This window comes from Osmia bicornis, chromosome 3 (assembly GCF_907164935.1).
Source record: "Osmia bicornis bicornis chromosome 3, iOsmBic2.1, whole genome shotgun sequence".
Classification (NCBI taxonomy): domain Eukaryota; kingdom Metazoa; phylum Arthropoda; class Insecta; order Hymenoptera; family Megachilidae; genus Osmia; species Osmia bicornis.
The window spans coordinates 10,134,544-10,160,531 of NC_060218.1; the positions used below are offsets into that span (position 1 = coordinate 10,134,544).

Genomic DNA, 25,988 nt, shown 5'->3' on the forward strand with positions numbered 1-25,988 from the left:
GTCTAAAAAGTTCTGCAATGATATACGAAATAATAAAATAAAATTTTATTGAATTGTTTATCTATTCTTTGTACATTTCCAATTTAAATTTTCACTCTGTATTGAAGTTTCAAAGATCCCTTAAACAAATTCAATTACACCGAAAAAAGTCTGAATAAATAAATATCTTTGTGCAACTGGGAGGCTATACACACTTGATTGTAACATCGAATAATCAACCCCGAAAAGGATCATTGATCCCGGATCATCGTTAAAAATAACAGAACGTATTTATCCGAGAAGGTGTGTGACATTTTTTACAAAGAACACGATGCAGACTTTGCCAGCCAACTTCCATCGGTATACTCGGATGCTTTTTCACCGGTCAACCAAAACGATTATTTACCCGTCTTAGTGATTACACGTTGGTCTACGGTAGGAAATACCTCTAAATATACTGACAGCCTCGAAGGAGTCCGACGCGGCCAACCTTTGTACTGCGATTACCACTCAAATCACCGTAAAATTCCCATGAAATACGTTTCATTGTATCGCGAAAGTGCAGGTAAAATTTAGATGTTCCTGGCTAGCCGTGAAACTTTTTTTCTCTTCTCTTCGCCGACGGTACAAGGCGTTTCGAAATCTTTCTTGGAAAAAGAAAAAAAAATGGTAATTTGCTTCTGTTTACCGTACCTTTTCTCTGCCGTACCTTTCGCTTTCCATTGCATGGAATATTTAAGGAAATTTTTATTTATGAAATCGTATACTTGTTATTAATATTATTATGACAAGTATGTAAATAATGATTAATAATAAAATAATATATAATGTGTATTATTATGAATTTTCTTTAATTGCAATATATATTTTAATCGAATCCTTATCAATAAAAAATTTTAATTATTATTTGTTAGAATTTTAATTTGATAAAAGTAACTTTGAAAAGCTAAGAGTCATTATATTATTTAATGAATATATTGAAAGTGAATTGAAAGAGTAATTTGGAGCTTGAAAATCTTTATGTTCTGTAACATTTTATTTACATATTTTTAAAGCTCTATTTACAATTAAGTTGCACGCCATAGGCGCGATAATATCATCCTCGTACATTTGAAATAATCATTGCTGTTTAACATTAATACAAATTTATCGTAATTTACATTTATACACATGGTTCATTTCGTTTAGTCTAACTAAAAATCCTTAATTACTCCTAAATTTTTTACGTTTTGAAGTATTTCATATTGCAACGAACGCGACTAAAACAAAGTACATTTTATAAACATTACTACCCTAAATCTATAATTTCTTGAATTAAACTTGATTGTTTCGCTCGAATAAAACATAATGTCACTAAGATACACGTATAGTTGCTGAATTATTGCTCTCGACGTACCTTGTACGAACTTTCGTTTCAGTATAATATAATAATACAAAAATAATTCATTTATAAAACATTTTCATTTAAGTGTTTTATCTTTTGTGATATGTTCCCATCACAGTTGATTTCCACGAGTATTCTGCGCCTATTTCAATAATTAATGGAGTTAGTTCATTATTCAATATTATTCCACAGTCTTTCTCCCAACTTACTAATAAACCTTTCTTTTAAAATGTCCACTTCTGCTCAAATTATATATACATCTCATAATAATTGGAGATTTTGGAGAATTACAGGTCCTTGTAATAAAACTCTAAAACGGAGTAATATTCAGAGTAGATGATCTCAGGTCATCATTTAACAAATTTTCTATCTTCATAAATTCTTCTTCAGACAAAAATTCAGCCACTTCAAAACTCTTTTAATCCAAAAGCTTTTCGATTAATTCCAATTACCATGATTCCGAATGACCCGTTCAAGCAGCCTTATACATATCGCAAATGATCCTCTCAATCGGGATGACCCCAATGGTTCTCCGGAAGAATAGTTCCTCGATCGCGTGGGTGGAGACTGAACGAAGCGACGGCAGCAACAGCAACAATTTCCCAAACCTGAGAGCTCCGAAGGATGCACCACTTAATCTCTGTCCAAGAGCCAACTGAGCTCCGTCTCTCAATCTCGCCACTGCGGCCGCATCTCTGAGCCTACTTCCGGTACTGGGCGACGCGGAACCATTGCTGCTTCTGCTGCTGGGAAGAGGTTCGCTGTCCAAACCAGCCTTGAAGAGGACGATCGCTCGGATACACGCGAATTCGTGTTGATCGAGGTTCATCGCGTGAAAACCAGCCAGGGTCTCTTTGAACCGATTCACTTCAACGGCTAGGCCCAATCCCTGGGGACCAGGAGGAAGAAGAGCGGTTGGATCTAGTGTCGGTAGAATTTGAGCGGCTGCTAAGAGGAACAGTTCTCTCCAGGAGGATTCTAGTAGGGTTAGTTGGTCCTCCATCGCTAGGTTCGTTCCAACAGCCAGGTCTCTTGCCCAGTGGACGTTCAGGAAGAGTAATCTCGCAGCTTGCTCGCAGATGGACTCGGCTGTTATCGCTGGGATCAACGGCACCGATGGTAGACCCGCCATACTGACCGGAATCTGGAAATTTGAAAAAAGGTTTAAGGTTATTTCATGTTTACAATATAGTATCTTTTAATTTGCAAAAAAAAGTGGTCTTGAATGGCAGAGTCTTTGAATTTAGAATTTTCCTAGAATTTTGAGTAAAGATTAACAAATTTGCTATTATAATTGTAGGAAAAATTCTAAGGTTATCGAGGAAATTAGAAAAAAGATTTTCCAAAAATTTTCATTGCACGTCTAATGATTATGGTATCTTCTATAAGCGAAAGGGTTAAATACAGATCAAAGGGTAATAGAAATTTAATGCAACAAGTAAATAATGTTGTTTAAAAGTGAGAAACATGTATGATAAAATATGATTTATGGAATTAGGTTTACCTTCGACATGGCCATGCTATTACAATAAATAGGGTGTGGAAGGGGATGGTGAGGGGCTGGCGCTGCGACAGAAACTCGGGGTTCTGGTTTGGGCAAAGCTAGATCCAAGGCTCCGGCTGGTGGGGGCACCATGTTGGCCATCATTTCGGGTTCTTTAAAATATAAGGCCATCTGCCTTCGTAGAGTCGAGTTTCGTGGGCCACGTTCGTGTTGCACAGCTGGAAAAATATGAAATTCGCGTTAATACGATGTTTAGCGCACATTATGGGCAGAGATTTATTTGCTTTTTTGCTCTATACTGATTACGAGGAAACGTGTACCTTCCAAGATAAGATTATCTGAGTGTTTGCTACCGACTATTTGACTTGAAAAAATGTCGACTAAACACAATTTATTCTCTAATGCTTCAAGATAAATTGAATATTATATTTAAAATAAAAAATTTACCATCTTTGTTCATGCCAGCTTGAATACATTTGGCCAAGCGACATGCTCGACATTGATTCCGGTGCGTTTTATCCACCATACATCCTCCTTCAGATTTTGCTTTGCAAACGTATTGGCGATTCCTTCTTATCGATCTCTTGAAAAATCCTGCACACCCGTCACACGCAAATATACCATAGTGTTTCCCCGAAGAATGATCCCGGCACACTTTGCAAGGTATGTCGTAAAGAATGCGACCTGCAATAAGAAAATAAATTTTTCATCAGTTCAGGAATCCTAATTAATAAATTTCATCGATCAAACTTCTTATTTAAATCAAGTTTCGGAGAACTAAAAGAGCCCTATAAAAATTCACTTTCGCCACACAAACATTCATAAAACCCCTGAGTCCCTTCAGAAACCTCTGCACCAAAATTTCATCAAACTGTCGTTCGCTTCGATTTCCCTAAACACGACAAAGAGCCAAACAAGAAGGCCCGGAATCTTCAGGACCCGCTCCTAAACGGTGCATTGTATCCCGTTTGTCGCTGGTAAAACCGAGAAGAAAGCCGCTAGTCTAATCTGAAAGAATGGTAGTATTTTGGATCGGAACCCGTTTACCAGCGAAAACACGGATCCCGTGAATGACATGGCCGATGAATGGATCGATTTGTCGCCGAAGCTAGAAGGACCTCCTGGACGTACGCGATTCTATACCTGTTCGTTGGTGCTGAGCCCTTCTACGTGGGACATCAAGGGTGTGGTGCGTTTATAATGGGGGTACCAACTCGTTGTCACGGGCTCCGCCTACGCCATTGAGAACGACGTGGCTGGTGAATGGGGCTGAATAGACCGGATGTGGCTGCTGCATTCAGCAGCCCTTAAGTGAGCAGCCAGAAACGCGACACTTCGCTCGTATCGCCTGATCTCCCTTGATCGCTTCCCTCGGCTCCTTTATCTTTACTTAACGTGGATCTTATTATGGGAGAAGGTTAAACGTTTTCGAGCCGCGCTTTTTTACCCTCCCGTATCAGTTATGGGGATGGAAAGAAGCTCGCGGGGGTGGCTTTGGAGATCGATGGGCATTGTGTGCTTCCTGAGGTGTTTGCTTGTCAGATAAGAAGTCGAGATTTCACTGGGACTTTGTATAGACTTTGTATAGACTTTTCAGATCAGTTATTGAACTATGGAAATTGTTTTTTTTTTTTAATTTTAGTGAAAGAAATAGGCAATTAAGAAATGATTTTAATAAATCATTTTCAGAACAGTTATTGGACTTTGTAAATTTTTGTTTATGTTAGTGAGAGGAATAGAAAATTAAAAAATGATTTTGATAAATTAAATAAATTTGCAAATAATGATAAATTGTATTGTTTCATTGAGGGGTTCTTAATAGGTTAAGGTAACAGGTTATCAGAAACGCAACAACCTGTTGATTTCATGAAATGTGTTCTACTTATCGATACCATTGAATTTTATTAATGTTTTTCGACAATATGTACCTATCGCATGAAGAAAAAGCAAGAAACCGAAGGAAAGGTTTTTACGTGAGTGATGTATTCATAGAAACCTATGCATTATATGAAATACGATGCACGCATTAAAAAACAGGTCGCAATGACAGGGGTGCACCCTTGCACGATACAGAAGACCCTTTTCTCCCACGATAAAGGGAAAGTTGAATTGCAAACACGTACACTTTTCACGTACAGAACTTTCGCTAGAACTTCTGCAAACGTCTTTCCAAGTAGTATCTTGAAACAATGAATTGCATTCTATTGCATTGTAATTTTTTCAAAATTGATGTGGAACGACATTTGCTAAAATTATTATTATATAACTATTCATTATTGAACACTTGTATGTAAAATATTTAATCAATAGTTTAATCTTTCATTTATTTATTTTTAATTTAAAAGTAGATATATGTTTAATGCCAATTTTTCTAATTTCTAATGTCCAAGCAAATTCTGTTCACAGAAATAGAAAAAAAGTGCAAATTTGAAATCTGAAGAAATTCCAGATCAATGGAAAGACGTAGAAATAAGAGCAGGAGGAAAGGCGCCCACGAAGGAACGCGTATTCATATCACGCGATGCACTTTTCAACCATCAAACTTGCATTCGATCATTATGGCTCGCGAGTCATTCGCGATTGAATTTTTCATCGACGTGGAATCGAAGTCTATGTTTTAGCGAGAGCCAATCATCTTCCTACCGTCGCTTTCCTCGCCATTGACTCATCAATCATTCATGGGATTTTTACAGTGATCGAGCTCGACCCTCGACCGGATAGGACATGAAAAGGAGGCGAATGCTCAGAAGCGCACGCTTTACTTGCGATTAGCCACACGCAATTCAAGTACCCAAGACTGAAAGTGCATTCTGAAAGGGAAAGGGTCTTGCACAAGGTCGACTTTTTTTTCTCCTTATATTTTCATTCGTTTTCCATTTTCTTGTTAACTATCAGAATATTCTATGAATTTTCTTTTTAAATAAATTTTGGTTCGATTAATATATTTCCTTAGCTTCTTTTTAAAATAATGATTTATTTATGACAAATATTTCTTTTTCAATTATTTTTAGTTTCTAAGAAATTTAATATTTCTTTTTATTAAATATTAATATCGCAGAGAGTTTAAGTTTGCTTCTCCCAAATTGCAATCGTTGAAGGGTTAATTTCGGGGTCGATTCAACCGGATGTGATTCACTCAGGCTAAAACGTTACTTTGTACAGAATTTTTTATCGTTAAAAGCCCATTGGTCGAGTAGTTTCGATGTTACCGTTTCGTGAGGGTGATGTTTAGGGAAAAGTTTGTCGCGATTATAGGCGAAAGGGTGAAGAAGGGCGATTGTGTACTCCGTGAACTCGAATGAGAAATTAAGCGTAAATTCGTGTTTTCAAAGTTACTCGTACGTAATCATTGCCTTGGGCTATATATTCCTTCAATTAATTCATCCTACAAAATTGCTGAAAATAATTTTAGGGTACTTGTGCCTCGAATCCCTATGAAGAGTATTAAACTGCTTAAATAATTCTGTTTCCTTAAAGTATATTTACGTTTTTATAATAATTCGAGAAAGGTGTATAAAAAATCCTTCATTTTCGAGAATTAAGCAAAGTATTTAGTGAACCTTGGGGATAATCTTCCCCTGGAATTATACGTTACAAAAAATCTTAGAAATCTTAGGATTAAAATCCCTTGGCAGATTTAAGTGAAAGTTTTGTCTACATTACACGTAACTTACCTAACATAAAATAAGCTTTATGATATGTATAATGTAATGAAATTCTAATAAATTGAAAATCTTTTCAGCCACGACATGAAATGACAAACAGAAGGGTGATATCTCATTTCTAGTTTGTTCAGATGACATCACCATTGATATAATCGTGTCATTGTCCATCAGATGTTACGCGGATCGTTAGTGGAGCATGGGAATTTCGCGGCATGTGTGAAAAACCATACGCCTTCCATCGATAGATACGCAAAATATGCGTGCATTCATCCGTCATCTGTTTACCCCGTCGCGATTATAAGGGTTGGAATATGCAACCCAACCCCTGCTAAGCACCTTTCACCTTTTCACAAATTTTGTTATTGAAACGCATTTAATAATTATAATCTCTGCATAAAATTAATGAAAAATTATCAAGATCTTGTTTCGGGGTAGTTTTTGGTATCACGATTTATTTCAAACCCGAAGAATAATATTTATGAAAAATTTATAAAAGATTTAGCAAAATTAAAATAATAATTTTGTTTAATTTTTGTAAAATTATTTCAGGGCAAGTTTTTTGTGTGAAACGAAATGTCGAATTTGAAATAATTAAGAGCTATACTACAATACCTAATATACATATTTTATTAAACCATTGAAGTAATCGCAGGTGTATTCAAAAGGTAATCATAGCAGTAAATTAACCAGGTGGGTTTTAAAACAATTTACGAGATGAAAGTATAATAAAGCGCCTTGATTCCTCGCCAAATGACGCTCGAATTCAACCACCCACGACAACCTGTTAGTAAGCCACGGAGATTCATAGTTGCTATGGTGTGTTTCGACCATCTGCTGTCATTTTCTCATGGATGAATACCACCGGGGACGAATCATTTAAATGTACGGACCGTGCGTGTCATTTAAATGCTGCATATGCTATTTGTTTCACACGAGATGAGCCGCGCGATGGCAAACACCCTTTCTTACTGCGGTATAATTAACGATGCGACCCTCTCCTAAACGTGATTAATGCATCAAACGTGAACATTATAGAATCTAATCACAAGAAAGAGAGGTTTTAATTATTTAGAACAGAAATTGAGAAGAAATTGATAATTAAGGGTAGCTATGCTTGATTTAATATTCTGTTTATTCTGTTTTGAGTAAAATAACAACAATTTATTTTTAAACCATGTTTTGAATAACAAATTTGAAATTTCATATAATTATAAATGTTCAGAACCTATCGAAGATAAAATTCTTAAAAAGATTTTGAAATATTAAGTTTCTTTCAGTAAGTTTCAACCCTATAAGTAATCCTAAAGAAATTCATTATTGCAAATACCGGACCAAAAAATGGTGAGTAAAGAACATAGCATCACCTGTGAATTCTAACAATAACTGAGCAATAAAATAGGAAAAAGGTAACATCATTGTTCAGGTACGATTTTTCGAAGGATGGGCAATTACTACCTCCTTCGATGGTGACACCAGGTTCGGGAGTAGCTGTCTTTTACAACTGTGGTTTCAGAGCTAACGAGTACCATAAACCAGGATTTTGTTTTATTACTGCCTACGTGAGAAACATCAGAACCGTTATGTACGACGGCGAAAACAGAATTTCTTTTTCGTTTTCGCCAAATAAAATAAAAAGTTTGGAACAAAAAATGGAATTTTTGAAGTAATTTTTGTAATTTGTTTTGACGAATAACCAGTGCTAAGAAAATTAATATTTTTCGGTGACATTCGATAGCATTCTATAAAATGGATTAAAAAATAATTCACGGTAATATAAAAGACTATGCTGAATTAAATAGTGAAGGTATTGCATTTGAGAAGAACGAAACCGAATATTTGATTAATTATATCAACCACTGTATATTAGTATTTTTGACAAAGCTTCCAAAAATTGACGTGAATTACACTTGAATAAAATATCAATTTTTTCAAATGAAATAAACGTACCTTAAGCAAATTTTAACCCCCTCTTAAATTCGCAAAATAATAACAAAAAAAAAATTAAAAATACGTCGCACTTTTTTCAAACAAATCAGAATATAACCGACGGATGACCCACTACAAATATTACAAAAAATCAGAAAATATAAAAGAAAAATCTTACTGGAAGAGGCGGGCATCTTCGGCTGCGAGACGGGCATATGCCCAATCTGTGGTTCCTGGTTCTGCATCTTCACAACACAACCACCACTATCGCAGCAACGTCCAGTGAACGGTATCTCCAATAACCAACAACTTCAACAACAACCACGAAGATGTTTCACGAACGATCGTACACGAAATAATCACGACGATGGTTCGTCAGGTATTGAAAACTTGCATGTGACGAGGACGATGTTTCGTTGCCGAAAAACCGAAGGAGACTACTCGACGTTACTTCCTGCCTCCTGATAATCGAAGCAAGGGCTAACTCCACGATGAAACGTGACTGACAGTCATCGTAGCGAGGACTTCTTGATGGTAAGCACGGCTCCTGACCGTTTTCAAACAGGCCTGCAGGAACGGCGTCGTGACGCTTCATTGGCCGACGACTTCCCTACCCTCGAAAAAGGGCGGTCCTTTCCAAAGGAGCTGGTTCCACCCTGACTGGCCGGGGGTTGAACGTCAGGCGAAGCTAGCAGGGAGAAGTGGCGAACGAACGGAGACGTCAGATGTTCCCCACCCTCCTCACCCTTTGTACGATCCTATTCATCCAGCACCGAGGTGAAAACGAAGCCACTTCCACCCCTTTTGCTGTGTGGATTTCGTGGACCTCTTGCCGCTAGATCGCCTCGTCACCCTCTTCCTACGAACAACGGCTAATTTTCTGCCGTAAGGATTTTCGAGATGACACTTCGTTCGACTAATTTTAACAGTTTTTTATTTTTCATGATATTCGATAATTTAATTGTTAAATTTGATTATTAGATTTTGAAATGTGGAAAGGTTGATACAATTTAATAATATAAATGGATTTTTTCAACCCCCTTGCCTGAGGTATTATTTATCTTTTAATTTTATGAAAATTTTTATTTTTACATAGCTCGATTTTTTAACGTTTTTAAAAGTTATTAAACTTATTAATTTTTTAGAAGAACACATTTACACTGTTCATAATGGAAGGGTTAACCTTTGCCTATATACAATGATAATTAAATAATTCAGAGTAATTAGTATTCTAACACATCCAAAACAATATCGTCAAATGATATAATAATAAATATTAAAAAAGAAAAACAAATTCTATATGAATTTATCAATCATTTTTATAGAGAAATTCTTTTAATTTCAAAAATTTAATTTTAATATGGCAGATTGCAAGTGTAATGGATTTAAGATCCATATAAACCTTTCTTGTTGATGCGACTATAAATTCTTAATTAAAAAAAAGAAATTCACTAAATCTTGCTTCTAACAAAAGCAAAACCATGTATTCGATAGTTTTTCAGATCAACTGATGCGTGGATGAAAATATCAGGTAAAAAAGGAACACGGAGAACAAAGAAAGCGAAAGAGGAAGAGAGTAGAAAGAGTGAGAAGATGAAAGAAGGAAGCATTCCTATTCTGAATAGAGATACGTGGAGGAGGTTAAACAGAATATACACCATAGAATAATACACTAGCAGGCAGATGCGTCCGCTTCCTGACTCCCTGACTCCATCTTGAATTATCTCGTGACCCATCCCTTCGTGAAGAGCGCACCCTTCGCGCGGGAACCTGGTTTAGGGTGTACTCGCACTCGGCAATCGAGTGCACGAATTACGCGAAGAATCCGTCATAACCGATGTAATATTACGGAGATTGGATCTCTGGATCGAGTTCTCGATCACCCCATACCGGTTTCAAGGACCTTCTCGATGATATCGCCCCATGCAGCCACGGGGTGGATTTCCTTTTTTAGTTATGTGCACCGCGTGCTGATTGATGCGATCAAATTCATGGAGTGGAGAAAGGGGGTTTATTAATTTAACGATTAATTAACGCAGGTAGATGTGAGCAAGTGGTGTTTGATTAGAAAAAATACTATACAAATATTGGATGAATTTAGTCATTTCTTAATTTACGTTAAACAGTTTTCCAATATTTATCTTCATTTATTTATATGAATGAAAGTCACTTTCGATTTTATTTAAAATAGCTTTCCTTCAATAGCATGATATTTTTAAACTAATAGAAATTTATATTAACCCTGTAGCACACTTTTCTGTATTTCTTTATTTTTACTAAAATGCTTCTAATTCTTAATGTAAATAAGAAAATTATATTTTTAAATACTGATGGTTATTTTCCAAATGAAAATAATAAAGTGATAACAGAAAATTGTCTTTGATTTAATATTTGCACCCTTGGATTGGTAAACAGAAAGGCGAAATTTTGATGAATGCTCAGCGAACCGTGGCTCGTTTTTTGGCTTTGCCGCAATATGTCGAAAAATAAGATTATCCACGTAACTGTCCCTAAGGGACTTCACAAAGGCATGCTGCGTTTTGCGTTGCATTCGTGCGCAAATAAAAGATTCGAGTCGCTTTGTCAAGAAGGCAAATGCAACTAAACGGCCTGTAATAGGACCGGGATCAAAGTAGGTACAATTGTCTATCGAACTACAGGAAAAATTTTTACAATGACAGACGGATCTGTTGAAGTTATCTTTTCTATTCTGTTACACGAGACCATGAAACAAGCGTGAAAATGAAATACGACGTCTTCAGTTTGTAGATTGAAAGAATTTTACCTTCGTTCAGATTTTTTCTTCCGTATAATTTTGCTGCTGAATTGGATTATTTATAATAAAATCTTCTTATTTTTAAAAAGGTATGAAAAAACGTTTTTAAATTGGAGCTATCGCGATGAAAATAGAATTATATGCAAAAGCATTAAGCTACAAATTATTGGTAATTTTAATAACGTAAATAATAAATAAATATTTATAAACGGTGATATATTGAACTATAGCTATCCTATTAAAAATGCAATTATACATCATTTATGAAGAATATTATATTACAAAATTGTTGAGTAGCAATAAAAATTAAATACTTTGGTACATTAATAAAATGCACTTTTATTCGTTTTTATCAATCGATGCTAAATTATTCTTCCTCTCCTTTGAATGCACTGAATGAGAAGGTGAAAAAGTAGATTCGTTTGTAAGTACTGTACGCGTCTACTAAGTTGAGACTCCTAAGGAATTGGGTCTGATTGGTCGGAGCTAGATGGGCCAGGCCAGGACACGCACACTTATACAGTTGACTCACACGCATTCTCGCTATTCGCTTCCTAGGTTACAACTACTAGTAGAAATGAAATGTGTCGCGTGACAGAGAAAAAGAAAGGTATACGCGTCGACAGAGAAAAAGAACGGTAGGCACCGCCTCGAGTCTCAACTTAGTGGACGCATACAGTACATAGCTGGTTACGGGTTCGGTATTAAAATACAACTGTCTGGCATCACACGGTGCGCTTACAGGAACGGGTACAAAAAGTTAAGAGTATTTATGTTCAGTGAATCGCAGAAGGGGAACGTTGCCGTTTAAGGGGAACAAATTGGTGGTGATAGCTTACCTAGTGGAATATAATGTTATCGATCTCATTGGGTATAACATGCAAAGGCCATACCAAATTATTCAATTTAATCAAAAGTTCGAAGCACTAATAAAATTTTATTTTCAATTTTTGTCAATTTTTGCTTTTGAGAATACAATGCAAACGATAACAATTTAACTTTAATTTTTTATAAATATTTTCCATTATATGAAATTCTTTTATTTAGAAATTGATATATCTATAAATTTTGGACCTAGCTCCATTTTTCGAGAGTTAAAATCCAGAAATTCACTTTTCTTAATAAAACTCCAATGGACGCGTGTCAGTTAATTTTAGGCCGACTCTGTTTCACCCTGAAGGGGTTAACAGTCACTTCTCGAGAACACCTATCCACATCATCCCCGACAAAAGGTTTAACCATATTAAATACCGTTGCTCTGATCGAGACACCTTTGTACGTAGGATCTTCTCGAAGAGTATGTTCGTAAGATAAATGCGAGGAGATAGGGCGCCGATAATAGGGTCAGCACAAAGCCAGTTTAGTACAAGCTCTCGGGCTAATCGTGCCACCAATATTGTCGTTAATTCGACCGACCATCGATCCTCACAAAGAGTTATATAAGTAACAGATCGACGGGTGGTCCAGTTCTGTGGCTGTCGATGGAAAAGGACGAAGGATCCTAGTTTCGAAGAGAAGAGAACAAGGGGGGACGATGAAGAAGATGCGATGACCGTAAGCTTGCACGGCCTGCAAGTGGCCTCGTGCTTAGCAGTCTAAATCCAAAAACTTGCGAGGCCAGGTAGAGATCCTGCCCCCGTCTTATGTCGCCGCTATCTTATTCCACATCTACGGGAGCACTCCGGGTCGTCGCAGAAACTCTAATCTGCCGACGGTGCTATTCACTGTTTGCGCCTTGTTTTACTGGTATTGCATTTAACAAGGTTCAGACAGGCTCGTCCTTTGGGGGTGAAAGGAGCCTGTAAGCCGCACCTTTTACGGCGCTTCGTTTCATTCGGAAAAAATCCACCCTCCACCTTCACTTTTGTCTTTTACTAACCAAGGTTCAATAATAAAAAAAAGTAGCTTAGGAGGAATAAAAATGTTTGCATACCATAAATAAGAGAATGTTAACTTTGAAAATTTCTAAAGTCTTATCACTCTGTTTCATTTATAATTAGTTTTTTCCTTCTTATCGTTTCAATTCTAAGAAAAATATTATGAATAAATTAAATTGTTATTTTAAAAATGTAAAAAGTGCAAGATCTCTGGAAAATAATATAATACATCCTGCATATGGAGGATCAAAAGCGAACTATCCTGAGGGAAGAATAAACTCTGGACCTTCTTAAGTCGTTTTCGGGAACCTCAGAAGAAATCTTGCAAAATTAGGTTGACATTTTCCTAGTCGAAGCGCCTTCTCGTTTGGGATCATTGGAGCAAGTGGTAATCCCATAGCGATCATACGGTCGACTTGGCAGACACTATAGGTCACCGTGGACTCCGTCAAAATTTCGAACGGTCCTAGAATCGAAAATAAGGCGAAGGTTAGGCCGTGCACCGCGTTAATGGAGGATAAGCTCGTGCTTCTGAACTGACTCTGTTTCTGTTCCTCGGATATCCTTAGTGAAGCTGCCTTTTACAGAGTTCACCTGCCTGTCCCTTTAAATCTTCACGACGTCCTACTGTTCCTCCACAATGCGATATTTTTGTAATTTATCGGTAACTGGAAAAATTGTGTCCTGTAAACAATAGAGAAATTCAATAAATTAGGATAATGGCATAAACATTTTAATTGTAATTACAATATCTCACATACCCTTACACAAATAATTCAAATAGAGAAATTATAATTATGCATAATAACAAATTATTTTTAATATACAACAGTAATTTAATGTAAAGTTTAAATTAAAAATTTCTCAACTCTCATTTCATAATGAAATAATTAAGTATTTAAAAAAATCTCATGAATTTTTCTATAATATTATAGATAAAGAAATATAAACTTATCCCCATATATCAAAAATTAATCCCAACCCATATTGTTTCACAATGAAGTTCCATTAGAAAATAAATTACTATTTCAACACATTGTATTTCATTCGCGTGATGCACAAAATCGTTTTATCTCTGTCGTGATTAGAACAATGACAGGAAAGCAACCTGTTGCTTCTCATTCTAAGCAGAGCACTCGTGTTCCTAACGCTATGGGAAACATGAAACATATGGTCGGATCGATATGGTATAGATGCGAGAATCACCGATGCCCTCGTGTTTTACCTGAACGATGAGGGTGGAAAGTGGCTGTTCGGTTTGATGAAACGAGGTAAAATCCGCCATATGCGGAGTTATTGCCACATGAGAACGTAATTTGACATGGGAAACGATGTTCCCATTGAAAATATAATTCGAGGATTTTTGAGAGCTCTTATGATAAATTTCGAGGAAAATTGTGTGGAAATTTTGAAACTGTATTGGCATCTTCTAAGGAACAAAAAATATTTAAAGCCAAATAAGAATTAGAATAAATTTGAACCGTTCCACGAAAAGAAGAGGAAACGTACAGTAATTAAAAATAATATAATTTTTAACTTCAACAACCCCAACAGCTTTAACCGTGAGAATCTTTAACCTGAATCTTAAGTCATGACCACAATTTCTCTTGCAACTTCTTGAAGAAATATTTATAAACGAGTCATGAACTTGAAAAGGAGAAGATACGTCGGTCTGTCATCCTAACGTTCGTTAGTCGGCCGGAAGTTCAGTGTTATGAAAATCAGTCGTCGGTTAGGATCTCGAAAAATCGTAACGAACATATCTTTACGTTATGGTTTCTTTTCGATGAAAAATGGGCGTGCACCGGAGTGACAAGTAGCTGCACCGGCTAACAGATCAGAAATCAGAGACGCTACACCTCGGGAGGGGTTGAAAAGAAGGCGAGGAAACTCCTTGAAGGTACCTTGCAAGACGTGGATCCATCCTGGGCGGGAACATCCGGCTTCTTGTTACGCATTCACCTATCCAAGAACTATGAAACTGCTCGTCGTTATTACCGATGAAAAAAAAAAAAAAAGAGAGAAGGACATTCGGTGGGAATCTTTCTCCTCCTCTCTGTCGAACGAACTTCTCAGACGTTGAAAAGTTGACAATTTTTAGACGGTATTAAAAATTTGATTTTTAATATCATTTTGAAAAAAGGTAATGGGAGTAACAAAATTGTTATTAAGAAGGCTAAATAAAATTTTAATTGTAATTCACAATTTAGAAGACTTTCAGCAAATAATGGATCTTCATTCATCTAAGGTGTTAAGATGCACCAAACCTACCCTAAATCAAACAATAAATCCTCCCTTCAAACATCCGATCGCAAGTAACTATAAGATTCTCAACTGTAATATCCATTGAAGCATTCAGGAACATTTTCCACCATTCGCGTATGTATTCACGATGGCGGGCCGCGTTTCAGTTGGAACCACTCCCATCTCTTCCATGAAAGGGCAAAGACGTCTTCTTGTCTCCGGAACGGAAAAGATCCCCCGGCGTTCTTGCCTTCGACTACCCGCACTGACTGTGAGCGAACTTTTTCAATGGCCGTCCTGTAAAAGCACAACAGCCTAGCCAGTGACGTAACTCGAGCCCACTGCCAGTGCTGACAGTGCTGATGGTCGATTCTTTGTCAGCCTACTCGCTGGCCTCACCTACTTCAGCCTCCCTTTCTCTTTGCCTCTTCAAGTTCGCCGTTACCTTCTCTCTTTCTCGTCGTTTCTTCTACTGTTTTATATCCTCTTTCCTCGGCAAAGCATGATTGCGACGCATCACGGTGGGAACCGGAGTAGAATCGTTTTGTGTACAAACCAGGTTTTCGGACGCAGACTGTTTGATGGTGATTCAAGGAATCGAGAGAATTGGAAGAGGGGTGGGGTTTCTGGAAGGTGGTATTTTATATTAAATTTAGAAATAAATTTTCTATATTTTACGTATGTTGTTTTATGTACGGTTTAAAATGACCCTAAGAACTTAACTCTGGTACCTAGGGTTAACTCTCGGATGGCGGACCATGGAGAGAATTCCAATTCTGATTTAACTGTGTATCTCATATTATTGTCATTCTCTAAATTTTATACTGCTCTTTTACAAATTATTTTTCTATCATTCTATCTATTTAATTTTAAGTTAATATCCTTGTTTGAAGCTTGATTGACCCAGACTCCGCTGTTCAAGGGTTAAAAGTAAGTTTAGAGGGAGAAAAAAACATTAATTTCAATAATAGAAATAACCCCACCAATAAATTATAAAATTGATAAAGAATAATATATTAAATCATAATTGAAGCTCATCGCAAACGATTCAATAAATATCAATATCAAGTTACTTAAATAAAACTGTTATGGACGGCAGGTTAAGTTCTTTTTCAAAGAGGCTCGAACCCGCAATGCGTAATAGAATTCTCTCTCTCTCCCCCGTTTCCCCGTCACCGTTCTCGTTATTATTCTCTCTGTCCTATTTTGTTAAGAGAGGCCCACACTGTGCTCATTTTGCCTCCTCGAGATCTCAAATTTCGTCGACGCCGTTTCGCCGTTCGCCTCTTCTTTTCATTCGCCTGCTAGCCGTCCGATTCGCCTTTTGACGAAGTGCTTCTTTGGTATGAACTATATGCGTCATTCAATACCCGCCCGCACCGTACAAAGCGTTTCCGGAAGCGCCATGAGATTTAACTATATCACCCCCTCGACGCTAGCTGGACCACGCCGACAATGATTCCTCGAGTTAGAATCACGTCAGATGATTTTTACTCTTTTTTATTTAATGGTAATTAATAGCTATTTTTTTATAATTACATATATCAGGTATATTTTTTGGGTTGTTATGAAAAATTCAATTTTATAAATAAATGCAACTTAAATTATGCAAGTAGGTAAACTTTAAAATAAAAATAATGTATATTGGGAAAAAGCTATTTTATTATTATATTTCAACATTAATTTCAAGATTAAATTTTGTACAAAAGGAATATTAATTCTCTAATATGCACTCTATTTCACAAAAGTTACAATCTCTTCAAACACCTTTTCAGGACATTGCTATAATAAAAATAAAAAATGCCTGGTTTATCCTGTCGATTAACATCAACGATCGTTAAGGTACGTATTTTTAATCCGTGCTTTTCTACAAGAGATACGAGACACCCCGGACGTACGCCAACAATTTTTACAGCCCTTTACTCTACCGATAATCGTCAAGGGTCCGTTTTGCCTTCATTGTTGTGGTTTTACGACGCTCATTCTGCGGGTACGATTTTTTCGGGCAAAGTACAATCAGGGAATGGTCGCAAGTCGTGGAGGTTGGTTTTTCCCAAATCCAGGATACCCTTGCACCTATCGGTTAACAGGTCAAGAAACGACCACTGTGTTTTCGCGTGTCCTGCCTCGTTTCGTTTTGACCAGTTTAATTTATAGACGGCGCACGACTGACCCGAATTCTGCGAAATTTTCTCTGAAATCCAACGTGTCATATCTCATTTTTATTTGTTATTTCGACTCTTGCCGAGAAATGCTGTTTATTGAAACCATTCACGAGCAAACCGCAACAATCATCCCCGACAATGGGCTACCAATTCCCAGGCGAATTACCAAAAATTTATGAGGAGAGACATAAATCGATTCTTGATTCCAGGAGCCATCGAGAAAGTTACGACATCTGGATATTAGTCAAAATAATTTTAATCGAAGTGTTACAAAAAAAGGATGATTTTTTTAATTTTGACAAAAAACACTTCAAAAAACAAGGAGTCAAAGTTTTAAAATTCTAAATTTCCAAAATTTTGAAATTCTAAAATTCTAAGTTTCCATAATGAAATGTTATTTTTCTGCAAAATGAAAAATGGAAAAAATTTCATTTTTCTACATATTCACCTGAACTCCTACCTTCCATTTAATGTCCGGTAGCTTTCTCTTTCGAGTAAATCAATATGCACTCCAGTAGGCTAATCCAAGCAGATTACCATCGATAAGATTCCTCTTGAAGAAATCCTAGCTGAAAGGCTCGAATATTTTTTCTCATACTTATGCAGAAATACGATGAAGCTTCGGTTTAATTTACGTTCTCGTGGAGCGTAAGACAACACAGGATTACGTATTATTGGTAATACCGTTTGTCTGTGGCGGGATGGAGTTTGCTAGCTTAAGGTAATAAAAAACAGAATTTTGTGAAAGGTATTAACGGTCGTCAGTATGCTAGCACGGGATTAGTTACCTGACGATCCTCCATAAAAATCGGCGCCGCGAAGGTGCTTGATCTGAAAGGGCCTCTGTACCTCGTACATTATGAAGTGTCGCTGTTAATTACTGTGAACAGTACAATAGGCATTGTTGATATCTTTTGATAATAAAAATTGGGGTTGATAATGATACTTTCTTTCCTGACATTGATACCAATCATTGTCGCACGTAACTATTTTACGTAATTCTTTAAGACATCTTTAATATTCTGATATGCAAATTTTGTAAACAAAAATTAATCAGTGCCCGATTGTCAAGAACTACAAAAATTTCTCTTTCCTTTTTTAATAAAAAATAGAGGCCACTTTTATTTTTTTAAATATCGCAATATAATTCTTTCTCAAGATATCAAAATTAAGACAAACTCACTAATATGGGATAATTAGTTGAGAAAATTATTAACTGGTTATCTTCTATGCTCCATAGTTGATAAGTAAAAAAAGGAGTTATTAAATATCTAGAATATTTTTCCATAAACTTTATTATTTCAATAAATAATTTTCCTCTTTCCATCTATCTTTATATTTTGCACACTTCTACCACATCACCCTCTCTCTTTGAGTTTCTTTTAAATTGCACTATATATTATGCCAGTATTATATTACATCGAGAACGGAAATGTATGGATGGAAAAATGATATACATCGGATGGTCGACGATAATCGTGTTAATGGAATCAGTAATTTGACAGGTGAGTCCGAAATCGGAATTATTACCATCGAGGATCCGGTCAACGTCGTATTACATACGAGATAAACAGAGGTCGAACGAGGGTGGTTATCCACGGGATGAGACGTGATTCATGCGAAAAACGCACAACGTCTGCCAGTATAGGAGAAAAAGATCGGAACGGGGAACGAATACGTGCAAAGAGAAGGAGGGAAAATGGAGCACGTGTTTCTTCTATGGGAGAGTTCACACGGGGACCATTCCTCCTCGTCAGCTAATCTAATCATTTGCTCGTAAGGTACCTCGCTTGTATACAGGGTGTTGCTTCAGAATCGGATTTATGGATGATTATCCACTTTTCATAATATTAGAAATGATATTCAAGATTTTTAGTGCAGAGAAAATTTTTGTCTGTAAATGGAGCACGTTTTGTAACAAAATATTTTTGATATTATAATATTAATATTTAACATTGAATTTTTGGGAAAATTAAAATGAATTAATTTAATTTTATACCAGTCCTTAAAAAAAATTTTGTTTAATTTAAAGATTAGTGAAAATTTAAATTTCTTTAAAAATATTTTTTAACGAGAATTTTTTGATTATTTTAATTCACGATTAAATGAAAATTAAATCGTGGGTGTAGGTTCACGATACACACCCTGTATAGACGTTTGTAGGCATAAGTAGGAGGTTACCACCCTCTTGATACACCCCCGTTGGCATCGTCACTACGTCGATCTATTTACCCCTACGGCACGACACTTCGCAGCCGTGTCAACGCGACCCCCGTTGAGAATTCCATTATCGCGGCCACGATTTATGCCCATCCCTCCCTCGAAACCCTTAGAAATGGAGCTTTTCTATTCCTCTCGCGTAATATACGTCACTGCGAACCTACGAAAACAGATTTTCACTGATCTTGATCTCCTTCGGGTCAAGCTCAGTGACAAAAAGTATGTTCAAGAATTAAAAATTAAATACATGGTAATATTATTAATATTTGACTTGATTGAAACATTATTGCAATACATTTTTTTCAATTAGTATTTTTAAATTGCAGTAAATGAATTCAAAAATAAGTATGTAAAAATTTAGAGAATATTTCGGATTATTATTAAGTAAAAGAAAATTATAATTTTTCAAATTAAATTTTGCTGTTAATAAAATTACTACAAAATTTTATAAGAGGTGTATGTAATCATTTGTTAAATTAGAAAATTTGATGTAGTTTATAAAGAAGCTGGGGCGATGATTAAGGGGATACATGAGAAATTGGACTCGAATTTAACCATTAAACTGTAGGGGTAATTTGCACCCTCTTAGACACCACGCCTCTTTTAACACCCGCCTACGAATACTACCCTACGCATGCGTCTTTCATTTATACGTTCATTTTTCTCCTTATGAAACAAGCATTTAAAACGACCTTAAACAAAAACTCAAAAAGAACTAAAAAAGGAAAAAAGTACATATTTCAAAAATGATTTAATTCAATCCGTTTTATTCACACGATACGATAAATAACTTAACATAATCAAGTCATCGTTTCATTCAAATTTTGAATGAAATAATAATAATCGATCATTGTCAAGTCAGGAATGTATCATTTCTTGTTAATTAGACACTTTCGAGTGAAATTATCAGAACGACAAGATCTGTCCAGACACTTTTCTTAATTAAACTCTGTTCCATAGAATCGAGTGTCCTCATATTTTACCTTTGATAGCATACGTCATCGACGGTGATAATGGAAAATAATTTGTCATTCGACGAAGGAAAAGTATGCGAGCAAGCAGCCAGATCGTGTTAAGTGATTTGTCCTTGCCATCTGTAGGTGCTGGTATTATCCTGCAAACTGAATGTAGATGTCCCGATTCTGGGGAGGGCGGCTTTTAGCCCCATCCAAACGTACCAACACTGAGATATTAGTGTCAAACCTGATGTTATCTGTCCTCGAATAAGAAGACGAATCAATCATTGCTGTTCGAGAATGTTTCTTCAACGACCAGCCTTGTTGTTCATTGAGAAACCTTGCAATGAATGATCTTATCATTATATGCAAATTATGTGTCTGTACCTAAATGGAAAATTTTTTATACGTCAACAATCTAAATGTTTTAATGAAATTACAAAGAGAGAAATATAAAAGTCAGTGCTGTAAAAATAATAATAACCGAATAAATCTGTAATATGATTTGAAAGATTTAAATAAAAAATAATAGTATATCTTGTATTGTATTTAATTTTTGAAGGCTTCAAATTTTACAGATTTTTTTTCAACTTAATCGATAATTTTTAAAAATCTCCTCTCGAAAAGGAGCACGATCACGGTTTGACATTTCATATTCTTCAGAAAAGTTTCCCACAAACTTTTGACAAGCAAAGACATGCGGGTCCATCGCCGCGAAGCTAGGTTTTTTGTCTTTCAAGTGGCGGAGTGCTTTCCTTCGCTTAAGGACCAACTCCTGGCTAACACCGGCATTTTATATTCACACACGTGCTTTCAACGTACACCTTGTCGCGTTGCCATTATTTTCACCCCTCGGCCTACGTGGGCCTAACTCGCACTTGCTCACACCCCGACATCTTGTCGAAGACAAATATTTATATCGCGAACACCCGCTGAGCCATTGTGAAATCCGCGGCAACTCTTGCTTCTATTAAGGCATCGAGCACCTTCTCGTCGCCTTACCCTCGCGATTTAACACGTGAGACCTTGCAGAAGGGGAAATCCGCCGGTAGTAGCTCTAGCACCTCTTCAGGGTGTTGAAATGCAAGTATGAAACAGGGAATTTGAGGGAATCGTTCGTGAAAGTATTGTGTAAAGCATGTGAAATTAGGGAGGGTTTAAGTCATCATTTTGCTTAATTAAAATTCATTTTTGCAAAATTAAATATAATGCATAACTACCAAACCAGTCAAAACGACTGGCTTCAAGCTTCTTATTTTATGTTGAAATGTATGTTGGCTATTATCGAGATAAAGAATGGCTTTATCTATTTAACTTTCTGCATTATTTTCAGTCGGTAGTTCCAGTATTAATATCTAATTGCAAAATATTAATTATTACCATGATATTTTGTGAACTTCTGTTCGCATCATATGCCCTTGTTATACACTTTATTGAGAGCGGAAACTAGAACACTTGTCACTGCCCAACTATCTCGTTGACTAATGATGCCCATCTGACGATTAAAACATGACAGCAACGAGTTTATGATAGGTTCCCATGGGTCAAGCCACGTGTATGGCGAGGGTAAATGTATTCTCGCATGTCTGATTATACCGTGGTAGGTGCATCATATTGTTTCCTATTCTACTCTCCAATTCACTCTACCATATAGAATTTTTAGCTGAAAGAAGAAAGCAAGCAGTAAATCATTTAAAATAAAAAATAATACATAATCGCTTGAATTTTCATAAACATCTGAATAATTTTGAGCTTTACTGTATATTTCGTTCACAGCTCACCCTGTGATCCATCAAATTTCCAAAACACGAATACAAAATGTCAGAAGGGCACAAATAAAGCAACGACGTATCTCAGAGAGATACTAAGGAAACAACAAAACTACATCCAAAGATGTCCTTCTTTAACCACTATCGTTCTGACATCAGTTGAAAGAAACCGATAAACACAGAGACTGTCATCAAAAATTCAGTGACAGCCACCGTCATGCGTGTCCATCCACGTCTCTAATTCAAGATGAGACGTCGTTTTTTACCTACGAGGTCGAAGGTCCACGAGAGAGAAACAAGATGAAGGAGAGGTATGAATGGACAGGAGGAGTGGCATTCAATGTTTTATCGAGGATCTATGCCGGCTGAATGGCTTCGAGGAGTACCTTTGTGCCTGTTCGCGTTACGAGGCGAGTCCTTTCTGAAAAATAAGAGCGTGGGAGGAGTGACGATGCGAAGGACGAAGGATATGTACGAGTGCCTCTTTCTCCTTTGCTGAAACGACGGAGGGTAAAGGTACAGGTGGCCTCTTCGTACCTTCACGCACCACTAATTTCTTCCTCATTATCCACCGTAGGCAGGCGGTCATTCGAGGTTCCGAGCTTCTTGTTCCGCATTTACCTACCCATTGTTGCCCAAAGGGATCCCTCAGGATCGCGTCTTCCCTCTTCATCGAGCTCCGGGGGATGCTGACGATGCCGGTCGAGTGGCGGAAGAACTGATTGTAAGTCATGTTGCGGTTACGAACCGTGGATCATCGACATCTACGAATTTCAAAAGTGTTTGTTAAGCTTTAAAAAAATATTAAATAACTCAATGCAAATAGTAATAAATTTAAAGACTTTTGTTTAGGGTGGAATAGACCCACCCTACTTTTAATTTGATAAAGTTAAATTTAAATTAATTGAAATAAAAATTTAATGTAATAAAGTTTAATTGAAATAACAATTTAATTTAATAAAGTTTAACTGGAATAAAAATTTAATTTAATAAAGTTTAACTGGAATAAAAATTTAATTTAATAAAGTTTAATTGAAATAAAAATTTAATTTAATAAAGTTTAATTGAAATAAAAATTTCATTTAATAAAGTTGAATTCCAATAAAAATTTCATTTAATTTAATTTGAATTGCAATTCAATTCAATAGAATTTAATTTGAACAAACGTGCCAAATGTCAAGTGTCGCTTATTCATAACACAGTTTATATAATAATAAACATTTTACATCATTGTATATTTTGGTTTTAATTACATTTTGACCTAAATGAAGTTAACGATTGATCCAATGCAACCCTCTTCCATCTTTCATTTTCCCGAACCGTTTAAGGCTGTACAGTGGCATCAAACGTGTCCAGTACATACCCATCCCCATGAAATGAGAAGACCAGGAAGTTGAAGAGACACAGCCTGAAGTGGTCGCATGCGGAGTCACGTGTACAGCCGCGGGCCGCGTGCGTGTCGCGTTTGCTTTTCGCTTTTTGCGGCGCGGATCGTTCCAGGGTCACACCCTCTCGAGCACGCACTTCTAAATGCCGCTCGATTAAGGTGACTGTCACTACCTCGGGAAAGGGGATTAGTATTTCAATTATTTGCACAATGAACCGTTACTGTCTCCCTCGCGCATTCGTACGTTTCTGCTATTCGCGCCACGGTGATTCCTCTTTGTCCAGTATGGATAACGTCGAGTGGCAGAGACACGTGGCGGTATTTACTCAGCTACGATTGAAGATTTTCGAAGGATTTTGATCGTGCCGACTGTGTACGTTGTCCGATAGTGTTAAGGTAAGGTAATACTCTACTTTACCGATTCTTCAAGGTCCTGGCGGGTTGCAGATATCCCAGGCGTAAAATATTTGAAAAGATTTAACATAGTGACTGCAACACTAAAATTATAAAAAATTATATTGGGCAATATTTTTTTTGTTGATAAATCTTATCTATTATTTTTATACTATTTTGGTATTTTTATTATTAAAAATTTCCAGCGTTTCTAAGTTCACCGCCAGATAACGCTGTCATCCAAGCGTGCGTTCATCTGAAATTAAAAATGCAAAATATCAGTGTTACTAAAAATATTTTATTAATTCTTTGCTCTATAATATCAAGTCACACACGTGACGCATCTTACAGTTCAAATATATCAAATTTGGCTGGCACTTTCGGTATGGTTGAATTTTGAATTTAATTCTAATTATAATTTGCTAAATCAAGGGTCGTTGTATGATATTTCAATTTTCTTTATTTGCTTGAAAATTCAAGCAATGAATAATTAGCTCTGACCGATGCCGAAATTAATAGCAGAAGGGGTTGAATAAATAAACACAATGCAGGGTACCAAAACTTATGGAACCTCTCATAGCACAAATAATCTCTGAAGAAAAAAATTATACACAATATAATTAAATATAAATATAGAAAATAAACATAACATTGCAAAATGAATAAAAACGGGTGAAAAATATTAAATAAATCAATTACAGATTCAAGTAAAAAATTTAGAAAACGTATTTCTCTGATCCACAACTGTTTCGAGTTTCATCCAACTAAAAATATTTCAATAAATTCTTCTCAGGATATTTTTAGCCTAAATCCGAACTTCTTCCCCATTTAGAAGAGTCAACGGCCGCATCAAACCTCCTTTACCCCCAGGGGAACAGCAATCAAATTCAAAAATAAAACTCACCTTTAATACGGATCCGCGCGCATAAACGCGTCTCCCTGAAATTTCGTCGAAAATTCGGATACGCCATAAAACTATCCCGGATCGGTGGTGAAACATTCCTATTCCCATATAAAACTTCCATATCAGGCATAGAGAAGTCGTCTTACGACTTGATCCACCATTCCCATCAGCGAAGTAGGCGTCGAACCGGAGGCGAACGTACCCCGAAGGATGAAAGACCCCAGAAAGACACCAAGGACGTTCACTGCCCCCGTGGCTAAAACACTCTGCGGGACCCTAAAGAGTCCTGTCTGGCGCCAGGATAATGAAACAGGCCTGGCAGGAGTTGCCTATCAGCCACGGGGAACTTATCGATCTGCAAAGTATTTTAATCCGCTCCGAGTTCCGCTTCTATCGCCCACGGACGAATTTAACGGGCCTGGAGGAATCCAGATCAGGTAAGGCTGGATGAAAGAAGAAAAGAAATGAACTGTTTGACAGGCGTGAAATGTATCTTCTCGAGGAGGAGGTAGGAGGCTACCGGTTCTTGCCTTTGGCTAATAAGGGGATAAAGGATTGGAGATAATTGACGAATGTGACCGTGGAATCGAGCTGAGATAGTGTTTAGAAATTAATTGCAGCTATTCTGAAGATCAGGTGTGTGTTAAGTTTTGGTAGGTAGAATTTAATTATTAAGGGGGGCTGACATTCTGATATCTAGAATGCCGCTATTATTACACACATTGTTCCTTGTCTAATGAAGGATTTCAAAGTAGAGAAACATGATTTGATAACAAAAATATTGCAAAACAGTACCAGTGAAATGATTATATTAGGGTCTTATCAATATTTTATTATTT

General features: G+C 36.5%; 1 protein-coding gene and 1 long non-coding RNA gene across 2 annotated transcripts; both read right to left on the minus strand.

Moving 5' to 3' along the window:
- Nucleotides 1-1,835: 1,835 nt before the first annotated feature.
- On the minus strand, nucleotides 1,836-8,703 carry LOC114874297 (nuclear receptor subfamily 2 group E member 1). The gene is made up of 4 exons (XM_029183468.2): nucleotides 8,637-8,703; nucleotides 3,315-3,551; nucleotides 2,868-3,085; nucleotides 1,836-2,507 (listed from the first exon to the last, which is right to left on the minus strand). Exons 1-4 carry the CDS (start codon nucleotides 8,701-8,703, stop codon nucleotides 1,836-1,838), a joined length of 1,194 nt encoding a protein of 397 aa, XP_029039301.1.
- A 4,654-nt stretch (nucleotides 8,704-13,357) lies between these two features.
- LOC123987691 lies at nucleotides 13,358-15,557 on the minus strand. The gene is made up of 3 exons (XR_006829297.1): nucleotides 15,447-15,557; nucleotides 13,653-13,795; nucleotides 13,358-13,577 (listed from the first exon to the last, which is right to left on the minus strand). It is a non-coding gene; the product is annotated as an uncharacterized LOC123987691 (long non-coding RNA).
- Between the last annotated feature and the right edge of the window lie 10,431 nt (nucleotides 15,558-25,988).

What these genes read in the sequence shown, in the direction of transcription:
- LOC114874297 (XM_029183468.2), bottom strand. Translation starts at nt 8,703, where the DNA reads ATGCAGAACCAGGAACCACAGATTGGGCATATGCCCGTCTCGCAGCCG. An exon ending in AGCTGGCATGAACAAAGATG is followed by an intron (nt 3,086 to 3,314) that starts GTAAATTTTTTA and finishes ATATTTTTCCAG; the next exon opens with CTGTGCAACACGAACGTGGC. An exon ending in ATAGCATGGCCATGTCGAAG is followed by an intron (nt 2,508 to 2,867) that starts GTAAACCTAATT and finishes TCAAATTTCCAG; the next exon opens with ATTCCGGTCAGTATGGCGGG.